Source organism: Scyliorhinus canicula, chromosome 2 (genome assembly GCF_902713615.1).
Source record: "Scyliorhinus canicula chromosome 2, sScyCan1.1, whole genome shotgun sequence".
NCBI lineage: Eukaryota > Metazoa > Chordata > Chondrichthyes > Carcharhiniformes > Scyliorhinidae > Scyliorhinus > Scyliorhinus canicula.
In genome coordinates this window covers 130,759,173-130,784,293 of record NC_052147.1, presented here as the reverse complement: position 1 = coordinate 130,784,293, position 25,121 = coordinate 130,759,173, and the positions used below count along the sequence as shown (strand labels likewise).

The window sequence follows — 25,121 nt, the reverse complement described above, 5'->3', positions numbered from 1 at the left end:
GGGGAAATTTCAGCAGCGGTGGTGTGGGAAGCACTGAAGGCGGTGGTCAGAGGGGAGCTAATCTCGATCCGGGCCCAAAGGGAGAAGGTGAACAGGGCAGAGATGGACTGACTGGTAAAGGAGATACTACAGATCGAGAGGAGGTATGGGGAGACCCCTGAGGCAGGGCTTTTAAGGGAATGGCGGAGGTTTATAGGTGGAGTTTAGCTTGCTGACCACAGGGAGGGCGGTGGAGCAGCTGAGAAAGGCGAGGAGGGTGATATATGAGAATGGAGAGAAGGCCAGCAGAATACTTGCACAGCAGCTTAGAAAGAGGGAAGCAGCCAGGGAGATAGGGAAAGTAAGGACGGAGATGGGAACCCTGGTTAGTGATTCAGCAGGGGTGAATAAGGCGTTTAGGGATTTCTATAGCAGGCTGTACAGGTCGGAACCCCCTACGGGGCCGGAGGGGATGAGGCACTTCTCGGAGGGGCTGAATTTCCCAACGGTGGACGGGGAGCTGGTAGAAGTGCTGGGGGCCCCGATCGGGTTGGAAGACATAGTGGAGGGTCTGAAGGCCATGCAGTCGGATATAGCCCTGGGGCCGGACGGGTGCACAGTGAGTTCTATAAAAAGTTCTCTGGGATATTGGGGCCGGTGTTAATGAGGATGTTCAATGAGGCAAGTGAGAGAGGGGTGCTGCCCCCGACGATCTCACAGGCAATGATTTCGCTGATTCTTAAGCGGGACAAGAGCCCGGAGCTGTGTGGATCCTACAGGTCGATATCCCTGTTAAATGTGGATGCCAAGTTGCTGGCCAAAATCTTGTCTTCCAGGATTGAGGATTGTGTTCCGGACGTTATTGGGGAGGACCAGACGGGGTATGTTAAGGGTAGGCAGTTGGTGGCCAATGTAAGAAGGTTGTTAAATGTGATCATGATGCCCCCGGAAGGTAGGGAGGTGGAGGTAGTGATCACGACGGACGCAGAAAAGGCTTTTGATCGGGTAGAATGGGATTATCTGTGGGAGGTACTGGGACGGTTCGGATTTGGGCGGGGCTTTATTGACTGGGTCAGGTTGCTGTATCAGGCTCCTGTGGCAAGTGTATGGATGAATAGGACAACATTGGACTATTTTAGACTGCACCGGGGGACGAGACAGGGATGCCCCCTCTCCCCACTGTTGTTTGCGCTGGCTATAGAGCCGTTGGCGGGGGGGGGGGGGGGGGCGCGCACAGGGTTTCGCTCTATGCTGATAATCTGCTTCTGTACGTTTCAGACAGACTAGAGGGGATGGAAGAAATCATGAGGGCTTTAGGGAAATTTGGCCAGTTTTCGGGATATAAGCTTAACGTGGGAAAGAGTGAGCGAGGGGATAGGAGAGGCAACTGGGAGAGCTGCCATTCCCGTTTAGGTTAGTAGGGGGAAGCTTTAGGTACCTAGGCATCCAAGTGGCGCAGGAATGGGACCGGCTGCATAAATTGAATCTGTCCCGGCTGGTGGACCAAATGAAGGACGATTTTCAGAGATGGGACGCACTTCTGTTGTCTCTGGCTGGGAGGGTGCAAACGGTGAAGATGACGATCCTCCCGAGATTCCTATTTGTATTTCAGTGGTCCTTTTTTAAGCGGGTCAACAGAGTGATCACGTGCTTCGTCTGGGCGGGCAAGACCCCGCGAGTAAGGACGGTAATGCTTGAGCGGAGTCGGGGAGAGGGCGAGCTGGCGCTGCCAAATTTTAGCAACTATTACTGGGCGGCTAATATAGCCATGATCAGGAAGTGGGTGGTGGGGGAGGGGTCGGCATGGGTGCGTATGGAGGCGGCTTCATGCAAGGGCACCAGTTTGGGGGCTTTGGTAACTGTGCCTCTGCCGTTCCCGCCGGCACGGTACTCCACCAGCTCCGTGGTGGTGGCGGCCCTGAGAGTTTGGGGCCAGTGGAGGTGGCATGTGGGAGCAGAGGGAGCATCGGTCTGGGCCCCAATCTGTGATAATCACCAGTTTGCCCCGGGGAGTTTGGACGGGGTTTCCAGTTATGGCAGAGAGTGGGGATTGAGAGGATGGGGGATATGTTTATAGAGGGGAGCTTTCCGAGTATGAGGGCGCTGGAGGAAAAGTTTGGGTTGGCGAGGGGAAATGAATTCAGGTATCTGCAGGTGCGGGACTTCCTTCGTAAACAGGTGTCAACCTTCCCGCTCCTACAGCCAAGGGGGATTCAGGACAGGGTAGTTTCCAGAGGGTGGGTAGGAGCAGGGAGCGTCACTGACATTTACAAGAAATTTATGGGGTCAGAGGAGACGCAGACCGAGGAGCTGAAGTGGGAGGAGGAGCTGGGAGGAGAGATAGAGGATGGTCTATGGACGGACACGTTGAGTAGAGTCAACACGTCCGCAAAATGTGCCAGACTCAGCCTGATACAATTCAAGGTTGTTCACCGGGCTCACATGACAGTGGCCCGGATGAGCAGATTCTTTGGGGTGGAGGACAGGTGCTCAAAATGTGCGGGAGGACCGGCAAACCATGTCCACGTTTTGGACATGTCCAAAGCTAAGGGGATTTTGGTTGGGGTTTACAGACGTCGTGTCCACGGTGTTAAAAACAAGGGTGGCGCTGAGTCCAGAGATGGCGATTTTCGGGGTATCAGAAGACCGGGAATCCAGGAGGAGAAAGAGGCGGACGTTCTGTCCTTCGCTTCCCTGGTAGCCCAGAGACGGATACTACTAGCTTGGAGGGACTCAAAACCCCCAAAGTCGGAGACCTGGCTATCGGACATGGCTAGCTTTCTCTGTTTGGAGAAAGTTGAGAGGGTCACTGTTAGAGGTCACCCGGAGGTGGCGACCGTCCGTCAACTTCTTTGCAGGAAATTAATCGATTAATCGTTTATGGTTTTATGTATTTTGCTTATTTTGTTGTTGCTGCTATACCGAAAATACCTCAATAAAATGTTTATTAAAAAAACACTGGGGTACAGTACTGGTGGGGACAAGTCTGTCACTGGGGTGCAGTACTGGTGGGTACAGGTCTGTCACCGTATAACACTGGGGTACAGTATTGGTGGGCACAGGATTGTCCGTGTACAGCAGTGAAGTACAGTTTTGGTGTGTACAAATCTGTCACTGTATAACAGTGGGGTACTGTATTGGTGGGTACAGGTTTGTCTATGTATAACAGTGGGGTACTGTATTGGTGGGTACAGGTTTGTCTATGTATAACAGTGGGGTACTGTATTGGTGGGTACAGGCTTGTTCATGTATAACAGTGGACTACAGTATTGGTGGGTACAGTTCTGCCACAAAATTGCCCGTCAAAATTGGTGCATAAGCAGTGAGAGTAAATTGCGTTGCTAAGAGAATCACAGAAGAATCATACCCCATGTTAAGGTGAACAGAGTACACTGGGTACCAACACAGAATAATCCAGTGCCAACAGGCTAGTTCTTTCGAAATTTACAAAAGGCCCTGTCATCACTTACGTCTTTGCGTGTTCCTTTGTCTCATACGTCACATTGACAACTGCTGTCTCACTATCTGTGTTAACTGAGAGACGGAAAAGAATCAGTCAGTACCGACACTGCATGAACTAACTCATCCAATTAAATCCATAACGCCTCCTTTCCTTGCACACTTCAGCAATTAAGCCCCTTCAGAATGGCCCCAGCAAGCATTGTGCGACAGGAAATATCATTTTGTTTTATTAAAATTAAGGTTTCCGGTTTCTGATCACTGACCTGTGATTCTTTAGTGAAAGCGGGGACATCTGAAATTGAGTATCAATGGCTGGAGTTAAAATGTAAGCTGGCCTCTCTTATCAGTTTACAACATGGAGCACGGACGATGGAATATCAGTTTTGTGTGGGGTCTTAGTCAAATAGTTTGATCTGGAAAGTCACCAGCATACTGTGGAATAAATTTAACTATACGTTGTCAAAGCTTTAGCCAATACTGAGACTTAGACAATGTGAGAACCTGAGGAAGGAGCAGTGCTCCGAAAGCTCGTGTTTGAAACAAACCTGTTGGACTTTAACCTGGTGTTGTAAGACGACTTACTGTACTTCGGAATAATAGTTACTACTTACTGATGACAGGTGATCCTTCAGGAGCTTTCCCTTGAGTTTTTAGATTCAGACCTCACAGACAAACTCGTGAGCTGCCCCATCAAGTCTGGTTAAACCAATTTAATGATGCCATTCGGTCCTTGTGACTTTAGCACAAACTCAATGTTTACCAAGATTAACTCAATCTCACCATGGCAGACAGTTGACAGGATATAACACATCAACAGTTACACTGTTGCTTCATCTTGGCAGGTTATCCACTGCTTGCGCTGTCTCATTAACATTTCAAACATTCCCATGCCCAAAGAGACTTCATCTCACTAATTCTTCATCAAACTGAGTGATCTACTCATGCAGAGGCAATGCTCCAGTTGACATCCCCCTCCATTCAAAAGGCACAGACGTCCATGCCAGATCCAGCTCTGGTGTTTATCACGTCTCCAGGCCCCTTGCAATGTTCTGTCATAATTAGTAACTTCCGATTGAACAGCCCTGTCGCTTCATGTCCTCAGATCTCGAACGTAGCCTTATCTTTACTCCATCACCTCAGATGCCTCCAAAGGCAAACACATTTGACTTCTCCGCTCAACAGATTTCAAATCTAAATTAAACTCAAATCTGCCAAAAGAAAACTGAATGAAGTTCCCGACTTCTGGGGCTGGCCTGAGTGGATCAGGGCAAGAGCAAGACCCCTCTGATCTTGTGTGTCATTATTAGTTCAGCCTTCTCAACCTTGCCCCTCGCCTGAGATGTGGTGACCCTCAAATTAGATCACCACCAGTCAGTCTGCTCTCCCCTCAAAGGTGTCAGCAGCCTATAGTCATCTGGGACTATGGAAACTTTACTATAGATAAATTCTCCACTCCTACCCAAAAACCATGTGATCTCCTGGGAGAGGTAAAAAAAAATGATAGAAAAGCTCAGGTCAATTTGCGAGGAAAAGTGCTGGGAACTCGCTCCCTGGAACTTGCCCGGAACCAAATCCAGCAGACACAATAAAAGTAAACTGCCACACTCCCGACAGCTCGCTCAAGCTTCCAGCTTCTCTCTGTGGCAACACTTTCACATTAACATGATTCCAATCCTACCCTGGGGATCGAGAGTCTTCTATTCCTCCCAATTTGCAAATCCCCACTTAACAGCCTGTGCGCGGCTCCTCTATACACTCTTACTGCACTCAAACTAAGATTTCTTGGCTCTCCTAACTATGAAATTGAATTATCCGGGGACAGAAAACTAAATCGTTTTTTTTTAAACGCTACAGGAAGAATAGGTGGTTATGGTCAGGATGAGAATGGGGTGACCGGGGATGATCAGAACAAGCCCACAGGCAGTGAAGGCAAAGGTGGTGAATCCTTGGGATCCCATGAGGGTCGTGGAGGCTCAGCCGTCAGGAACATTCAAGACGGAGATCAATAGGATTTCTTTACCTTAAAAACATCAAGGGATATGGAGATAGTGCTGGAAAATGGTGTTGAAGTAAACATCTGTTATGATCTCACTGAATGGTGAAGTGGGTTCGAAGGGCTGAATGGCCCACTCCTGCTCCTTACACTAAATAAGCGATTTAACCAGGGAGAGGGATCAGGTGAACAGGGTGTCGTATGCCAAGATTAGAAATTATATCATGTGCACTTAAATTAAACCAAATCAAACTCAAAGTAAAAGGGGATGGGATGATCCATATATTTTAAAGAATCTAGAAATGAAATAGCAGGGGTCCAAATTACGCATATTTAACAGTTTGTTAGATAAGGGGGTACTGTCAGAGGACTGGCAGATAGTTAATGTTCTACCGATATTAGGAAGAGAGTTAGTGCCTGAGACAACTATCGTTCCCAATTTCTGCCACACCCCGAGTCAAGCTGTTCCAGTACAGCTGCAACCCGGCAATGTGGAAAATTGCCCAGGTGTGTCCTGTACACAAGAAAGAGGACAAATCCAACCCAGCCAATTACCGCCCTATCAGTCTCTACTCTGCATCATGAGCAAAGTGATGGAAGGAGTCATTGACAGTTACCAAGCGGCACTTACTCAGCAATAACCTGCTCACGGACACTCAGTTTGGGTTCTGCTAGGGTCACTCAGCTCCTGACCTCATTACAGCCTTGGTTCAAACATGGACAAAAGAGCTGAATGCCAGGGGTGAGGTGAGAGTGACTGCCATCAACATCAAGGCAGCACTTGACCGAGTCTGGCATCAAGGAGCCCTAGATAAACTGAAGTCAATGGGAATCAGGGGCAAACTCTCCGCTGACTGCAGTCATACCTGACACAAAGGAAGATGGCTGTGGTGGTTGGAGCTCAATCATCTCAACTCCAGGACATCACTGCAGGAGTTCCTCAGGGTAGTGTCCTCGGCCCAACCATCTTCAGCTGCTTCATCAATGACCTCCCTTCCATCATAAGGTCAGAAGTGGGGATGTTTGTGGTTGACTGCACAATGTTCAGCACCATTTGTGACTCCTCAGATAATGAAGCAGTCCATGTCCATATGAAGCAAGACCTGGACAATATCCAGGCCTGGGCTGACAAGTGGCAAGTTACATTCACGACACACAAGTGACTGGCAATGGCCATCTCCTACAAGGGAGGATGTAACCATCGCCCCTTGACATTCAATGACATTACCATCGCTGAATCTCCCACAATCAACATCTTGGGGTTACCATTGATCAGAAACTGAACTGGACTAGCCACATTAATACTGTGGCTGCCCCTATCTACAAGCGCAAGTCAGGAGTGTATTAGAATACTCTCCATTTGCCTGGATGAGTGCAGCTCCTAACAACACAATAAGCACAACACTATCGAGGACAAAGCAGCCCGTTTGATTACTCCCCCTTCCACAAACATTCAAGCCCTCCACCACCGACGAACAGTGGCAGCCGTGTGTACCATCTACAAGATGCAGTGCAGTAACTCACCAAGGTTCCTTAGACAACACCTTCCACGACCACTCCCATCTAGAAGGCCAAGAGCAGCAGATTCCTAGGAACCGCACCAGCTGGAGGTTCACCTCCAAATCACTCACCACCCTGACTTGGAAATATATCGCCGTCCTTCACAGTCACTGGGGCAACATCCTGTAACTCCCTCCCTAACAGCAAAGTGGGTGTACCTACATCTCAAGGACTGCAGTGGATCAAGTAGGCTACTCACCCGCACCTTCTGAAGGGTAACTAGGGATGGGCAATAAATGCGGTCCTAGCCAGCAACGCCCACATCCAGTAAATTATTTTTTTAAAATGTAAACGTTGGAATCAAAGACAATTTCTACATTGCAGACAGTGCCAATTCCACTTTCCTCAAAAGAGAAAGTCGAGGCGGCAACCAAAGAGGGAACTTAACTAGAGGCCAACAATATAAAAAAGAAACTTATTTACAGAGAGAGTGGTATAAATGCATTTAAGAAGTAGTGAGATAAACATACGAGGGAGAAGAGAATAAAATGAGAAAGGATGGGAGGTTTGAGTGGAGCATAAACGGCAGCACGGAGTTTTGCTGTGCCATATATTGTGTCATTCCACTTCTCATTGTCTCCTTCCTAAGAAACCAACATGAAATCCCTTACCACACATTCTTCCTACAGCCAACAGGTTTTTAAACCAAGCTTGTCCCCCATAGTTTACTACATGCCCCCAATATGCAGCACATAAACAACTGGATACCAAAAAAAGTAGCGAAGGGAATTGTAAAAGTGCTAGTCATAATCTTTCAACATTCTTTTGATTTGGGAACTGTACCATTAGGTTGGAAAGTTGCTAATGTCACTCACTGCATTATTTGAGAAGAATGGAAGCGAGAAAACCAGGTAACCACAGCCTGTCAATTTAACAAGAGACGTTTAAGGTCTGTTGTGCAGCAGCTTCTGTGGAATCTATCAGTAGGGGAGAGTGACTGAGCATTTGGAAAATAACTAGTTGATAAGACAATGCCTTATTGGCTCTGTCTGACGGATACGTCATGGCTGACTAAGAGAATTTTGAGGTGGTCACTATTAAGGTAGTTTACTGCTCAAGGAGAGGTGGAGTACAATTGGGGGAAATTATGCTTGGTGCGAGGAGGAGACTTTCAAATTCCTGGGACAATGGGACCGGTTCTGGGGGAGTTAGGACCAATACAAACTGGATAGGTTACAACTGGGCAGGACTGAGTCTGATGTCCGAGGGGAAGTATTGCCAGAATAATTGGGGAGGGTTTAAACTAAAATGGCAGACGGGTGGGGAACCTACATAAACGAGTCAGAGGAGGAAGAAACAAGGACAAGAACAAAAGACAAAAAGGGGAATAAGAAAGGTGATAGGCAGAGAAATCAAGGGTCAGAATCAAACAGGGTCACAGTGAAAAACAGTGGGAATGGGACAGGTTAAAAAGACAAGCTACAAGGCTTTATAAGCCTCAATGCACGGAACATTCGCAATAACGTGAATCAATCACGCAAATAGATGTAAACGGGGATGATATAGTCGGAATTATGGAGACATGGCTGCAAGGTGACTCGGAATGGAAATTGAACATCATGGGATATTCAGTATTTAGGAAGGACAGACAAAAATAAAAAGGCAGTGGAGTTGCACTGCTGGTTTAAGAGGAAATTAACACAATAGTGAGGAACGGTATTGGGCTGGTTTCTCCGTATCCCAATTGCGAAATCAAGAACGGGTAGAGAATGGATTCCGATGCTGGAATTGGGGCTGGGGGGGATTGGTGTGGGGTGGCCAGGAGGTTGGCTGTGGGGTTGCGGTTAACGGGTTTGCTTCGCATAAGGCCATGGCCATATTTTATGGTGCGGCCGGTGCAGGCCGCTAGCCATGCGTGTGCGCGACCCGGGACCCGCCCATTTTCAGCACGATCCGCGGGTGTTTCACTCGGCGACGCTGCTGCCCTTCAGCGGTACCAGAATCGGTGAGGGTTTTGCGCCGATTTTCCAGTCGAGTCCATTGTTAAAGATTTAATAGCAGAGCACTTGGAAAACTGGGAGAATCGGACAGAGCCAGTCAGCATGGGTTTACAAAAGGAAATCATGCTGGACAAATCTACTGATATTCTTTGAGGATGTAACTAGTGGAGTTGATGAGGGGGAGTCGGGGGATGTGGTTTGTTCGGGCTTTCAGAAGACTTTGACCAAGTCCCACATAAAAGATTAGGTTGTAAAATTAAAGCGCATGGGATTAGGGGTAATATATTGGGGTAGACAGAAAACTGGTTGACAGACCGGAAAGTGGGAATAAACGGGTCTTTCCAAGTGGCAGACAATGACTAGTCAGGTACCGCAGGGTATTAACAATATATATTAATGATTTAGATGAGGGAACTAAATGTAATATCTCCAAATTTGCAGGTGACACTAAAGCTGGGTGGGAGGGTGAGCTGTGAGGAGGATGCAGAGATACTTTGGTGTGATTTGGACAAACAGAGTGAGTAGGCAAAAGTATGGCAGATGCAGTATAATTTGGAGAAATGTAATGTTATCCACTTTGGTAGCAAAATCAGGACGGCAGATTATCTGAATGGCTGTAGGTTGAGAGAGGGAAATGTGCAACATGACCTAGGTGTCCTCGTCATGCAGGTGCAGCAAGCGATAAAGAACGCCAATGGTTTGCTGGCCTTGATAGTGACAGGATTCGAGTAGAGGAGCAGGGACATCTTGCTGCAATTATACAGGGCTTTGGTGAAACCACAGCTGGAATATTGGTGCAGGTGAGGAAGGATGTTCCTGTTATGAAGGGAGTGCAGAAAAGTTTTACCAGAATAGTTCCTAGGAGGACGGGACTGATTTATGAGGAGAGATTGAGTCAGTTAGGATTATATATGCTGGAGTTCAGAAGAATGACAGTGGATCTCCGAGGACTCGATGCAGGAAATGGAAATCTGCTCCCGAGAGGGCTGTGTGCGCGCGCGTGTGTGTGTGTGTGTGTGTGTGTGGGGGGGGGGGGGGGGGGGGGGGGGGGGGGGGGGGGGGGGGGGGGGGGGGGGGGGGGGGGGGGGGGTGGGGGAATAGAGGAGGGAGGAGAGACAGAGAAGAGCACATGTTGACCAGACTGATACCAGGGATTAGAGGGTTAAATCAGGAGAACACAGGTTGCAAAAATTTGGTTTGCATTCACTTGAGAAGGTGAGATTGAGCAGTGATCCAGAATCATAGAACCATTCGGCCCCTCAAGTCTGCACTGACCCTCTGAAAGAGCACATTACCGAGGCCCACACGCCCATCCTATCTCCCTAACCTCACCTGACCTTTGGACACTAAGGGGCAATTTTAGCATGGCCAATCCACCTAACCTGCACACCTTTGGACAGTGGGAGGGAACTGGAGCAGCCGGAGGAAACCCACTTAGACACGAGGAGAAAGTGCAAACTCCACATAGACAGTCACCCGAGGCCGGAATTGAACCTGGGTCTCTGGCACTGCGAGGCAGCAGTGCTAACCACTGTGACACCGTCTGATAGAAATGTTTTGAATATCTGATCGAGAAGTTCAAAACGTTCAAAGAACTCAGTAAAATAGCTACAGAGGAACCATTTCCTCCGATAGGCGGCAATAAGGACACAGGAACATCATGGTAAAATTGGAGTAAAGACGTTCAGGATCACAAGGAAGTTAGTTTTCAAACAAAAGTTTAGCGAAAATCTTGAGATTTCTCAAGATTGTAGTGCTTGAATTAGAGCTTGCTCTGCTGAGAAAAATTGATATTAACAGTGAACAGAAATTGAAGGCCGCAGAAATAATGTGGTAGATGGCAGATTAATATTAGCCATGCCCTCTGAAAGGCACAGCAGTCCAGAGGGGCTGAATGGACTTCTCCAGTTTCTAAAAATGTTATATTCCAATGCTGCATTTATATGAAAAACCACAAAGAAACATTACAGGGTTATGTTCAGATTATTTCCATACCTTGTTCCACATTCTCCACTGTGCCATGTTGAGCCAAGAGTCCATCCAAAACCTGAAAACAAAAAGAGACGGGAATGTCACACAGCGTGGCCCAGGCAATCGCTGCACCGTGTATCCCCGAGCACAGGCGGCATCGCTGCACCGCGTATCCCCGAGCACAGGCGGCATCGCTGCACCGCGTATCCCCGACCACAGGCGGCATCGCTGCACCGTGTATCCCCAACCACAGGTGGCATCGCTGCACCGCGTATCCCCGACCACAGGCGGCATCGCTGCACCGCGTATCCCCAACCACAGGCTGCACCGCGTATCCCCAACCACAGGCTGCACCGCGTATCCCCAACCACAGGCTGCACCGAGTATCCCCAACCACAGGCTGCACCGAGTATCCCCAACCACAGGCGGCATCGCTGCACCGCGTATCCCCAACCACAGGCTGCACCGCGTATCCCCAACCACAGGCTGCACCGCGTATCCCCAACCACAGGCTGCACCGCGTATCCCCAACCACAGGCTGCACCGCGTATCCCCAACCACAGGCTGCACCGAGTATTCCCAACCACAGGCTGCACCGAGTATCCCCAACCACAGGCTGCACCGCGTATCCCCGACCACAGGCTGCACCGAGTATCCCCAACCACAGGCTGCACCGCGTATCCCCAACCACAGGCTGCACCGCGTATCCCCAACCACAGGCTGCACCGCGTATCCCCAACCACAGGCTGCACCGCGTATCCCCAACCACAGGCTGCACCGCGTATCCCCAACCACAGGCTGCACCGCGTATCCCCAACCACAGGCTGCACCGCGTATCCCCAACCACAGGCTGCACCGCGTATCCCCGACCACAGGCGGCATCGCTGCACCGCGTATCCCCGACCACAGGCGGTATCGCTGCACCGTGTATCCCCAACCACAGGCGGCATCGCTGCACCGCGTATCCCCGACCACAGGCGGCATCGCGTATCCCCAACCACAGGCGGCATCGCTGCACCGCGTATCCCCAACCACAGGCGGCATCGCTGCACCGCGTATCCCCGACCACAGGCGGCATCGCTGCACCGCGTATCCCCGACCACAGGCGGCATAGCTGCACCGCATATCCCCGACCACAGGCGGCATCGCTGCACCGTGTATCCCCAACCACAGGCTGCACCTCGTATCCCCGACCACAGGCGGCACCTCGCATCCCCGACCACAGGCGGCATCGCTGCACCGCGTATCCCCAACCACAGGCTGCACCGCGTATCCCCAACCACAGGCTGCACCGCGTATCCCCAACCACAGGCTGCACCGAGTATCCCCAACCACAGGCTGCACCGAGTCTCCCCAACCACAGGCGGCATCGCTGCACCGCGTATCCCAACCACAGGCTGCACCGCGTATCCCCAACCACAGGCTGCACCGCGTATCCCCAACCACAGGCTGCACCGCGTATCCCCAACCACAGGCTGCACCGAGTATCCCCAACCACAGGCTGCACCGAGTATCCCCAACCACAGGCTGCACCGCGTATCCCCGACCACAGGCTGCACCGAGTATCCCCAACCACAGGCTGCACCGCGTATCCCCAACCACAGGCTGCACCGAGTATCCCCAACCACAGGCGGCACCGAGTATCCCCGACCACAGGCTGCACCAAGTATCCCCAACCACAGGCTGCACCGCGTATCCCCAACCACAGGCTGCACCGAGTATCCCCGACCACAGGCTGCACCGAGTATCCCCGACCACAGGCTGCACCGCGTATCCCCAACCACAGGCTGCACCGCGTATCCCCAACCACAGGCTGCACCGAGTATCCCCGACCACAGGCTGCACCGAGTATCCCCAACCACAGGCTGCACCGAGTATCCCCAACCACAGGCTGCACCGAGTATCCCCGACCACAGGCTGCACCGAGTATCCCCAACCACAGGCTGCACCGAGTATCCCCGACCACAGGCTGCACCGAGTATCCCGACCACAGGCTGCACCGCGTATCCCCAACCACAGGCTGCACCGCGTATCCCCAACCACAGGCTGCACCGAGTATCCCCGACCACAGGCTGCACCGAGTATCCCCGACCACAGGCTGCACCGCGTATCCCCGACCACAGGCTGCACCGCGTATCCCCAACCACAGGCTGCACCGCGTATCCCCAACCACAGGCTGCACCGAGTATCCCCAACCACAGGCGGCACCGCGTATCCCCGACCACAGGCGGCATCGCTGCACCGCGTCTCCCCAACCACAGGCGGCATCGCTGCACCGCGTATCCCCGACCACAGGCTGCACCGCGTATCCCCAACCGCAGGCTGCACCGCGTATCCCCAACCACAGGCTGCACCGAGTATCCCCAACCACAGGTGGCACCGCGTATCCTCGACCACAGGCGGCATCGCTGCACCGCGTCTCCCCAACCACAGGCGGCACCGCGTATCCCAAACACAGGCGGCACCGCGTATCCCAAACACAGGCGGCACCGCGTATCCCAAACACAGGCGGCACCGCGTATCCCAAACACAGGCGGCACCACGTATCCCCGACCACAGGCGGCACCGCGTATCCCCGACCACAGGCTGCACCGCGTATCCCCGATCACAGGCGGCACCGCGTATCCCAAACACAGGCGGCACGGCGTATCCCAAACACAGGCGGCACCACGTATCCCCGACCATAGGCGGCATCGCTGCACCGCGTATCCCCGGTCACAAGTGGCATCGCTGCACCGCGTATCCCCGACCACAGGCGGCACCGCTTCACCGCGTATCCCAAACACAGGCGGCACCACGTATCCCCGACCACAGGCGGCACAGCGTATCCCAAACACAGGCGGCACCACGTATCCCCGACCACAGGCGGCATCGCTGCACCGCGTATCCCCGACCACAGGCGGCATCGCTGCACCGCGTATCCCAAACACAGGCGGCACCACGTATCCCCGACCACAGGCGGCATCGCTGCACCGCGTATCCCAAACACAGGCGGCACCACGTATCCCCGACCACAGGCGGCATCGCTGCACCGCGTATCCCCGATCACAAGTGGCATTGCTGCACCGCGTATCCCCGACCACAGGCGGCACCGCGTATCCCCGACCACAGGCGGCACCACTGCACCTCGTGGCCCCGACGGATATGCGGAGGTACCGCACCATGTGGCCCGACAAAGAGCTGACAGCGCCACACTGCACGTCCCAGACAGGCGGCAGTGCTGCATAGCGTGACCCAGACAGGCGGCACTGTCACACCCTGTGGCCCATACAGGGGGCAGTGTCGCACCCTGCGGCCCATACAGGGGGCAGTGTCACACCCTGCGGCCCATACAGGGGGCAGTGTCGCACCCTGCGGCCCAGACAGGCGCTGCGCTGCACCACATGATCCAGACAGGCGGCACTGTCACATAGCGTGGCCCAGACAGGTGTCAGTGCTGCACCGGGCAGTCCAAACAGGCAGCAGTGCCACACCGCGTGGTCCAGACAGACGGCAGCGCCATATAGCGTGGCCCAGACAAGACAGGAGCACCACAATGCATGGCCCACATCACACTGAATGGCAAAATCAGAGATGTGCACAGTGCTTTTCCTGAAGAAAACTGGTGTCCTTGTTGCTCACTCACTCAAAGTACAGGAAACTCATAGAATGTCATCTCGGTGAAGGGGTTTGCCTGGGCAACAAATAATACCGGTAGCGTGCAGAGCTGCTGGATGATGCATTAAGTTTGCAGTGGTGACTTGACGCTGATGCTGCCAGTTTCGAGCACCATGTTCCAGAGTATATACTCTCTTTATCATGCTCAGCTGGACAAGATCATAAGAGGCACGGCACAACTGCTCCCAGCCCTCAAAATCATTGTTAACTTAAAAGGGAAAATTAGCTATTTAACAGATTTGACATTAGATAATTCCTTTGGGGTCTGAGGCAATTAATTGCGTGGAGTTTTGAAGTTTTGTTGAAATCACCTTCAGATTCATAGCTTACAGGTGGTGTTCTGGATGGTGTCACGGTAACTTTAACTTTAAAAGCCTATGGATGGGTTTCTCCATCCCGCCGCACCAGTTTCCTGGTGTGCAGCCCCCTCGCCAGCAGTGGGATTTTCCATCCCGCCAGCTGGCCAATAGGAGCTCCCATTGTGGGCAGCCCCTTGCTGTCGGGAAATCCTCGGATGTGGGTGCGCCTGCCGGCCCAACGGAGAATCCAGCCCTGCATGTTTTCCTCTTGGGATTGAGCATGATTGGGAGAATGAAGAGAGGCCATGGGACAAACTGCTGGAAGAGGGAGGAGGCGGGAAGGATAGATTTCAAATGGAGGCCCAATGTGACCCAGGTGACCCAGATGGAGGGCAGCACAGTAGCATTGTGGATAGCACAATTGCTTCACAGCTCCAGGGTCCCAGGTTCGATTCCGGCTTGGGTCACTGTCTGTGCGGAGTCTGCACATCCTCCCCGTGTGTGTGTGGGTTTCCTCTGGGTGCTCCGGTTTCCTCCCACAGTTCAAAGATGTGCAGGTTAGGTGGATTGGCCATGATAAATTGCCCTTATTGTCCAAAATTGCCGTTAGTGTTGGGTGGGGGTTACTGGGTTATGGGGATAGGGTGGAGGTGTTGACCTCGGGTAGGGTGCTCTTTCCAAGAGCCAGTGCAGACTCGATGGGCCGAGTGGCCTCCTTCTACACTGTAAATAAATTCTATGTACCAAGAGTTTCTACAATCACAGTTTTCTTATCCCAATCTCCGTGATGCCTAATGCGAGGAACGTTTTCACTTCGCAAAATACGCTGTGACTGAAATCTGCCAATTGTTTCAGACACAACTGTAACCTCAAAGCAGAGCAAGGATTGCACTGTCTGTGGTTTTAAATGTGACCACAGTTTTTACTTTTTAATGCCTCTGACTCAAAAGGTTGCTACTGGAGATGTAAGCACCATTTTGCAGTTTGTAGTACACTGATGCACGAGGGAGGTGAACTGAGGGAGGTGAACTGGTGCGGCATGGTGGCACAGTGGTTAGCACTGCTGCCTCACAGCACTCGGGGCTCAGGTGCGATTCCAACCTCGGGTGACTGCCTGTGTGGAGTTTGCACATTCCCTCCATTTGTACGTTCTTCCTGTGTCTCCTCGGGGCGCAAAAAAAGGCACACAGAAAAAGATGGAGGCAGAGTTTACAATCTAAAGATGGTGAACTCAATATTGAGTCCAGAGGCTGTGAAGTGCCAAGTAGAAAGATTAGACGCTATTCCTCCAACTTGAACTGGAACATTGTAACATTGTGACAGAGTCAGAGAAGTCAGGGTGGGAGCAAGATGGAGAATTAAAATGACCAGCAGCAGCAACTTGGAGTCATGCTTGCAGACTGAAGGGAGCTGTTCCACAAAGCAATCACCCAGTCTGTGTTTAGTTCCCCCAGTGAAAGAGGAGGTCACATTGTCAGCAGCGAATACAGTATACTATATTGAAAGAACCATAGAAAAATTATCGTGCAGAAAGAGGCCATTCGGCCCCTTGACTGCTGCAACCCAAAAAAAGGAATTAAATTGTGGGACGGCACGGTAGCACAGTGGTTAGCACAGTTGCTTCGCAGCTCCAGGGTCCCAGGTTCGATTCCCGGCTTGGGTCACTGTCTGTGCGGAGTTCTCCCGTGTCTGCGTGGGTTTCCTCCCACAGTCCAAAGATCTGCAGGTTAGGTGGATTGGCCATGATAAATTGCCCTTCGTGTCCAGAGAGGTTCGGTGGGGTTACTGGGATAAGGTGGAGGTGTAGGCTTAAGTGGGGTGCTCTTTACAAGGACCGGTGCAGGCTCGATGGGCTGAATGGCCTCCTTCTGGACTATAAATTCTATGATTCTAAATAAACTTTAATCCCGCTTCCCAGCAACTGGGGCAGATTTCTCCAGTCCGCCAGCTGCGTTTATTTACGCAGCGGCCCCTCAGCAGCAGCGGGTTTACTCCGTTCCTGCAGCCGGCCAAGGGGATTTCCCATGGTGGCCATCCCCACGACACCGGGAAACTTGCGGGCGTGGGCGCACTGTTGGCAGACCAGAGGAACCCGCTGACGGAGAATTCCACTGACGGTCTGTAGCCTTGCAGGATACACTTCAGATCCAGGTACCTTTAGAATGAGTTGAGAATTTCAGCCTCAACTACCAATTCCAGCAGTGAATATCAAACATTCACCACCATTTGGATGAAAAGGTTTTCCTCGTGTCCGCTCTAATCCTTTTATCAATCAGCTCATGCTGATTGCCCTGTGGTAACTGACCCCATCAGCGAGGGGAAAATCGCCTTTTCTGTTTATCCTATCTCTTTCTTTCATAATTTTGGACACGTCAATTAGGTCACGTCTCAGTCTTCTCTGTTCTAAGAAAACAATCCCAACCAATCTAACCTTTCTTCAGAGCTGCAATTTTCAAGCCCTGGTAACATTCTTGTAAATCTCCTCTCCGCTCTCTCCAGAGCAATTATGTCCTTCCTGTAATGTGGCCAATTTTTGCATCACCTGCAAATTTTCCAATCATGCCTACCACGTTTAAGTCTGAACAGCAAAGGCCCCAACACTGAGCCCTGTGGAACATCACTGGAAACCGTGTTCCAATTGCAAAAACAGGAAAGATTTGAACAAGTGTTTGGAGCCTTGGACAGTGAGAAGGGAGGAGGTGGTGGGACAGATATTGATTTTCTCGGAAGAAAAGGCATTAGCAGTGACGGAAGCGTGAACCAGGGCGTTGCGGAGGGAACGGTCTCCTTGGAATGCTGAAAGTAGAAGAAGTGGCTGCACAAAAATTGCAGAGGATGATCCGTTGAATGCGAAGGCTAGAGAGGGGTGGAAGGTGAGGACGAGTAGAATCCCTTCATGGTTCTGGGAGGGAGGGAAAGAGGCAAGAGAAGTGCGGGAAATTAGATGGATAGGGTGAAGGACCCTGTCAGCCATGGGTGGGGATTCTCGACTGAGGAAGATAGGTCAGAAATGTTGGTGTGGAAGGTAGCATCATTAGAACAGATGCCACAGAGTTGGAGAAACTGGGAGAATGGAACAGAATTGTTACATGGTGTATGGAAGTGTTGTCAAGGTAGTTGTGGGAGATGCCCCTTAGCCTCCTCTGTTCTAAGGAAAACAACCCTAGTCTATTCTATCTCTCCTCATAGATGCAATTTTCAAGCCCTGTGGGAGCCCTTGGGTTTGTAATGGGTACCTGTTGCTAACTTATTCAACCATCCCCAACCCCTCCCCGAGTAGGACTGGAATAATGATTGTTTCACACATCCCACAAAAAATCAGGCATAGCTAGGCTCCACGTGGGTACCCATAACAGGGGGAAGTCAGTGGATTTGAAGAAGTTGTTCAATGTGTCATGAACCACACTGATGCTATCTGCGAAGCTTTCCCAATTTGGAACACCGGTTCGTGGGGTTGTATAGTTTTATTTTGTTTCAATGCGAGGAGACAAGTGAAACCCCATTGAGAATATAGCCCAATCACCGGGTAACAATTATTAAAGACTACTTATTAAAGTAGAGACAAATACACATAAACAGGAATACTCTACTCTCACACAATTAAATGTATGAATTACTAAACACCCACAAAGTTTCTATAGAACACAACTCTTGTTGCAAAATATGCCTATGATACCTGAACCAAGACTTCACCTTTTACTCAAACAACATCCAAACTGAATAACCAGCTATAGTTTCCATGCAATACAGGATTGATACTCAAATGTGGGAACTGTCTTTTTCTTGGTCCAGTGAAGATAAAGGTTTTCTGTACTGCCTTGGCTTTAAGACTTAGAAGCTTGTTTACTGTAAACTTGGCCTTCAGGCTTGGTGGCTGGAAACTTGCCTGCCCCTTTTCTGAGACAGCAAGATGGTAACTGCCTCTCCTGGTTTCTCAGGGTCTGGGCAATTATACCTTTGCTGTTCTTTGATTATGCCGACTGTGCATTTGGCTGTCTCCGCTCATTACCTTCCTTTTTTTAAACAAAATAATTTTTATTGAAAAATTTTGAATTTATACATCAACAAACCATACTAAAATACCAACAATAACAATAATGACAACAATCATGAACCTTCGCCCCTCCTCAATGAACAACCCAACATATTAACAACTTAACACAATGTTAAGTTACATAACCGTAGCGGGAAAAAAAATAGAAACTATAATAAGGAACACCCCCCTCTCTCTCCCCCCTTGCCCCCCCCCCCCCCCCCCCCCCCTCTCCACCCACCCACCCCTACCCCGCTCTCTCCCTCCCCCCCCCCCCGGTTGCTGCTGCTATTGACCAAGGTACCTATCTTTGAGCCAGGAAGTCCAGAAAAGGCTGCCACCGTTTATAGAAACCTTGTACTGATCCTCTCAGGGCAAATTTGACCCTTTCCAACTTTATAAACCCCGCCATGTCACTGATCCAGGTCTCCACACTTGGGGGGCCTCGCATCCTTCCACTGTAGCAAGATCCTCCGCCGGGCTACTAGGGACGCAAAGGCCAGGACACCGGCCTCTTTCGCCTCCTGCACTCCCTGCTCCACCGCAACTCTGAAAATCGCGAGTCCCCACCCTGGTTTGATCCTGGATCCAATCACCCTCGACACCGTCCCCGCCACCCCCTTCCATAATTCTTCCAGTGCTGGGCATGCCCAGAACATATGGGCATGATTCGCTGGACTCCCCGAACACCTGGTGCACCTGTCCTCACCCCCAAAGAACCTACTCATCCTAGTCCCGGACATGTGGGCCCGGTGCAGCACCTTAAATTGGATGAGACTAAGCCTCGCACATGAGGAGGAAGAGTTGACTCTCTCCAAGGCATCCGCCCAAGTCCCGTCCTCTATCTGCTCCCCAAGTTCCCCCTCCCATTTAGCCTTCAGCTCCTCCACTGACGACTCCTCCACCTCCTACATTACCTTACAGATGTCAGACACCTTCCCTTCTCCGACCCACACCCCCGAAAGCACTCTGTCCATCGTCCCCCGCGAGGGCAGCAAAGGGAATCCCTCTACCTGTCGCCTAGCAAACGCCTTTACCTGCAAGTATCTGAACAGGTTCCCTTGGGGAAGCCCAAATTTATCTTCCAGTTCCCCCAGGCCCGCAAACCTCCTGCCAATAAACAGGTCCCTCAATTTACTGATGCCCACCCTTTGCCACCCCCTAAATCCCCCATCCCTGTTCCCTGGGATGAACCGATGATTGCCACCCAATGGAGCCTCCATCGAGCCCCCTGTTTCCCCCCTATGCCGCCTCCACTGTCCCCAGATTCTTAGGGTCGCCGTCACCACCGGGCTCGTGGTAAACCTCTTGGGGGAGAGCGGCAACGGCGCCGTTACCATGGCACCCAGGCTCGTACCTCTACATGACGCCATCTCCATTCTTTTCCACGCCGCCCCTCCCCCCTCCATCACCCATTTACGCACCATTGACACATTGGCCGCCCAATAGTACCTCAAAAGGTTGGGCAGCGCCAGCCCGCCTCTATTGCTCCCTCGCTCCAGGAAAACCCTCTTCACTCTCGGAGTCCCATGTGCCCACACAAAGCTGAAGATACTGCTAGTCACTCTCCTAAAGAAGGCCCTGGGGATGAAGATGGGCAGGCACTAAAAGAGGAACAAGAACCTCGGAAGCACCGTCATTTTAACGGACTGCACCCTCCCCGCCAACGACAATGGCAGCATGTCCCACCTCTTGAACTCCTCCTCCATCTGATCTACAAGCCTGGTGAAATTGTTTATGAAGAGTCCCCCAGTCCCTGGCCACCTGCACCCCCAGGTACCTAAACTCTCCCCTGCCCGCCTAAGCGGGAGCCTACCAATTCCTTCCTCCTGGTCTCTAGGGTGCACCACAAACATCTCACTCTTGCCTAAATTTAGTTTATAACCTGAAAAGGTCCCAAACTCAGCTAGTAACTCTATCACCCCTGGCATCCCTCCCACCGGGTCCGCCACATACAGTAACAGGTCATCGGCATACAACGACACCCTATGTTCCTCCCCACCTCGCACCAAACCTCTCCACCTCTCTGAATCCCTCAACGCCATCGCCAGCGGCTCGACTGCCAGTGCAAACAACAAGGGGGACAGGGGGCAACCCTGCCTGGTCCCTCGGTAAAGCCGGAAGTACTCCAACCTCCTCCCATTCGTGTCCACGCACGCCATCGGGGCCTCATATAGCAGCCTCACCCATCTAATAAACCCTTCACCAAATCCAAACCTCCCCAACACCTCCCATTACCCCCACTCCATTCTATCGAAGGCCTTCTCCACATCCAGCGCCACCACCATCTCAGCCTCCCCCTCAATCGCCGGCATCATAATGACATTCAACAATCTCCGCACATGCAACTCAAAAACTTCCTACGAAAGGAGACAAGGACGTACCCACAACCGCCACGACAGACACTACTGGAAGACCTACTGGACGCAAGTATCCTAGAGAAAGGGAACTGTAGCGACATGTATGACCGACTGGTAGAAAGGGACGACACCGTACTGGACGCAACAAGAATGAAATGGGAGGATGGCCTGGGGATGGAGATAGGGTGGGGACTCTGGAGCGAAGCACTGCATAGGGTCAACTCCACCTCCATGTGCGCAAGGCTCAGCCTGACGCAACTAAAAGTGGTACACAGAGCCCACTTAACAAGAACACGTATGAGTAGGTTCTTCCCAGAGGTGAAGGACAGATATGAATGGTGCCAAAGAGGCCCGGCCAACCACGCCCACATGTTCTGGTCTTGCCCCAGACTTGTGGAGTACTGGACAGCCTTCTTCGAGGCTATGTCCAAAGTGGTGGGGGTGAGGTTGGAGCCATGCCCAATAGTGGCGGTCATCGGGGTTTCAGACCAGCCAGATCTATTCTTGGGGAGGAGGGCGGACGCCCTTGCCTTTGCCTCCCTGATCGCCCGCCGTAGAATCCTGTTTGGCTGGCGGTCAGCAGCACCGCCAAGAACTGCAGACTGGCTGTCCGACCTCTCGGAATCTCTCCAAATGGAGAAAATCAAATTCGCCATCAGAGGGTCAGACGACGGCTTCCACAGAACGTGGGAGCCATTCATGCAATTGTTCCGGGACCTGTTTGTGGCCAACGTACAAGAGGAAGAATAGTCGGGTGGCCAAGAATCAGGGGAAAATGGACGGGGATCGGGGGAAGTTAGCCGGGGGGGGGGGGGGGGGGGGGGGGGGTTATGGGGGTTTGATGGCAAGCTAAGGCCCAAAACCAAACTATAAATAAATGCCTATAAACATGTGCCTCGGCCATATTGGGGAATGTAAAATATGTATGCCGGCTAAAGGGGGCGGCCACAATTGTTATTATGAAGATGCTTACCTGTAAATATACATGTTAATTTTTGCGTGTTTTTTTTCTCTAATAATTTGTAATATGTTGTATATAAAATATGAAAACTCAATTAAAAAAACATTTAAAAAAAAACAATCTCCGCACATTCGTGTTCAGCTGCCTTCCCTTCACAAACCCTGTCTGGTCCTAGTGTACAATCCCTGGCACACAGTCCTCTATCCTGGTGGCCAGGATTTTTGCCAACACCTTAGCATCCACGTTGAGGAGAGATATGGGCCTGTATGAACCATACTGCTGGGGGTCCTTGTCCCTCTTTAAGATTAACGAGATCAGCGCCCGCGACATCGTCGGGGGCAAAGTCCCCCCTTCCCACGCTTCATTAAGTGTCCGCACCAGGAAGGGGCCCACGAGGTCCACAAACTTTTTACAAAATTCCACCGGGAACCCATCCGGCCCCGGTGCCTTCCCTGACTGCATCTGCCCGATCCCCTTAACTAGCTCCTCCAGCTCAATCGGCGCACCCAACCCCTCCACCTGCTCCTCCTGCACCTTTGGGAAAGAAAGCCCGTCGAGGAACCTCTCCATTCCCCTCCTCTCCCCGTTGGCTCCGACTGGTACAGTTCCCCGTAGAAGTCCTTGAAGGCCTCATTCACCTCTACTCCCTTCCGCACCACATTCCCACTCTTGTCTCTCACTCCAGCAATTTCCTTAGCCGCATCCCGCTTGCGGAGCTGATGAGCCAGCATCCTACTCGCCTTTTCACCATGTTCGTACACTGCCCCTTGTGCCTCCCTCCACTGTGCCTCCGCCTTTCTAGTGGTCAGCAAATCAAATTTAGCCTTCAGGCTGCGCCTCTCCCCCAACAGTCCCTCCTCTGGTGCCTCTGCGTACCTCCTGTCTACCTCCAGCATCTTTCCCACCAGTCTATCCCTCTCACTCCTCTCGCTCCTCCCCCTGTGTGCCCGGATGGATATCAGCTCCCCACGAATCACTGCCTTCAGGGCATCCCAGACCACCCCCACCTGAACCTCCCCCGTATCATTCACCTCGAGGTACCCCTCAATACTTGCCCGGACCCTCCTACACACCTCCTCCGCCAACAACCCCACATCCAACCGCCACAACGGGCGCTGGTCCCGCACCTCCCCCATCTCCAACTCCATCCAATGCGGAGCATGGTCGGAGATTGCAATGGCCGAATACTCGGCCTCCTCCACTCTCGGAATCAGTCCCCTACTCACCACGAAGAAGTCTATCCGAGAGTAGACCCTATGTACGTGGGAGAAGAAAGAGTACTCCTGTGCCCTCGGCCTCACAAACCTCCATGGATCCACCCCACCCATCTGGTCCATAAACCCTCTCAGTACCTTGGCCGCCGCCGGCCTCCTACCCGTCCTAGAGCTGGACCGATCTTGTGAAGGATCCAACACCGTATTGAAGTCCCCTCCCATGATCAGACCTCCCGCCTCTAGATCCGGGACCCGTCCCAACATACGCCTCATAAAGCCCGCGTCGTCCCAATTTGGGCATACACACTAGCAAGTACCACCTTCTCTCCTTGTAGCCTGCCCCTAACCATAACATACCTACCCCCCCTTATCCGCCACCACCTCCGATGCCTCAAACGGCACATTTTTCCCCACCAGAATCGCCACTCCCCGGTTCTTCACATCCAACCCAGAGTGGAAAACCTGCCCCACCCACCCCTTCCTCAGACGGACCTGGTCCGCCACCCTCAGGTGGGTCTCCTGAAGCATTGCCACATCTGCCTTTAGCCCCTTCAGATGAGCAAGTACCCTCGACCGCTTCACCGGCCCATTCAGTCCTCTCGCATTCCAGGTGACCAACCGGATCAGAGGGCGTCCCGTCCCCCCTCCCCCGTCGACTAGCCATAGCCCGTCGACTGCCCGCCCCAGGCCAGCACCCCCTGCCCGACCTAGTCCCCACAGCGACAACACCTCACCTCTGTCCCCCCCCAACCCCCACCAGCAACCCGGTATTCCCCTTCTTCCCCCCCCCCCCCCAGGCTAGGAACCCTCCTAGCCGCGAACCGTCCTCCATTGTACTTCCGTGGGTCAGCTAACTTCTGCTGACCCCGGAAACTCCTGCCAATAACCCGCCCCTCCCAAAGTTGGATCATCCCCCAATCTATCCCTCCTCCAGGCACCGCTCCAGCGCGGGGAAGAACCAGTTAGGGCCCCGCCTCCCCCCGTCATCGTCTCCACCCCCCAGCCCCGCAGCGCGGGAAACCAGAGGAAAGCCCGCACTTTCGCACTGCCCCACCACACCCTTCTGACGCAGCTCCCAAATACCAGCCCTACTCCATACCCCCAACCCGACATAGAATACAACAAACCCCCACAACCCTCCCCGCAAGATACAAAACTCAAACAATGCCCCATAGCAAAAAAAACAGAACAACACCATAAATAACCATATCAAAATTGCAAAAGTACAGAAAAAGAGAACACAGCAGCAGCAGAAACCAGCAATAAAGTATTACAACCGACCCCGCAACCCCCAACCCCTAGTTCAAGTCCAGTTTCTCTGTCCGCACGAAGGCCCACGCCTCCTCCGGGGAATCGAAATAATAATGCCGGTCCGAATAAGTTACCCACAGGTGCGCAGGCTGCAACATTCCGAACTTAATCTTCTTCTTGTAAAGCACCTCTTTTGTCCGATTAAACCCAGACCGCCGCTTAGCCACCTCCGCACTCCAATCCTGGTAAATCCGTACTATCCCATTCTCCCAGTTGCTGCTCTTCATCTTCTTGGCCCAGCGCAGCACACACTCCCGATCACTGAACCGGTGGAACCTCACCAGCACCGCACACGGGGGTTCATTCTCCTTAGACCTCCAGGCGAGTACCCTGTGGGCTCCCTCCAGCTCCAGGGGCAGATTGAAAGACCCAGCCCCCACT

At 52.1% G+C, this 25,121-nt stretch overlaps 1 protein-coding gene across 4 annotated transcripts in view; it reads right to left on the bottom strand.

The window, feature by feature from the left end:
- igf2bp2a (insulin-like growth factor 2 mRNA binding protein 2a) overlaps positions 1–25,121 on the bottom strand; it is a 246,149-nt gene that overhangs the window by 96,354 nt on the left and 124,674 nt on the right. For all 4 annotated transcript variants that reach the window (XM_038786815.1, XM_038786799.1, XM_038786808.1 and 1 more), the window contains exons 4-5: positions 10,930–10,981; positions 3,450–3,513 (exon numbers count right to left, since the gene is read on the bottom strand). In XM_038786815.1, coding sequence (XP_038642743.1) covers positions 3,450–3,513; positions 10,930–10,981 — 116 coding nt within the window. The remainder of the gene's footprint in view (positions 1–3,449; positions 3,514–10,929; positions 10,982–25,121) is intronic.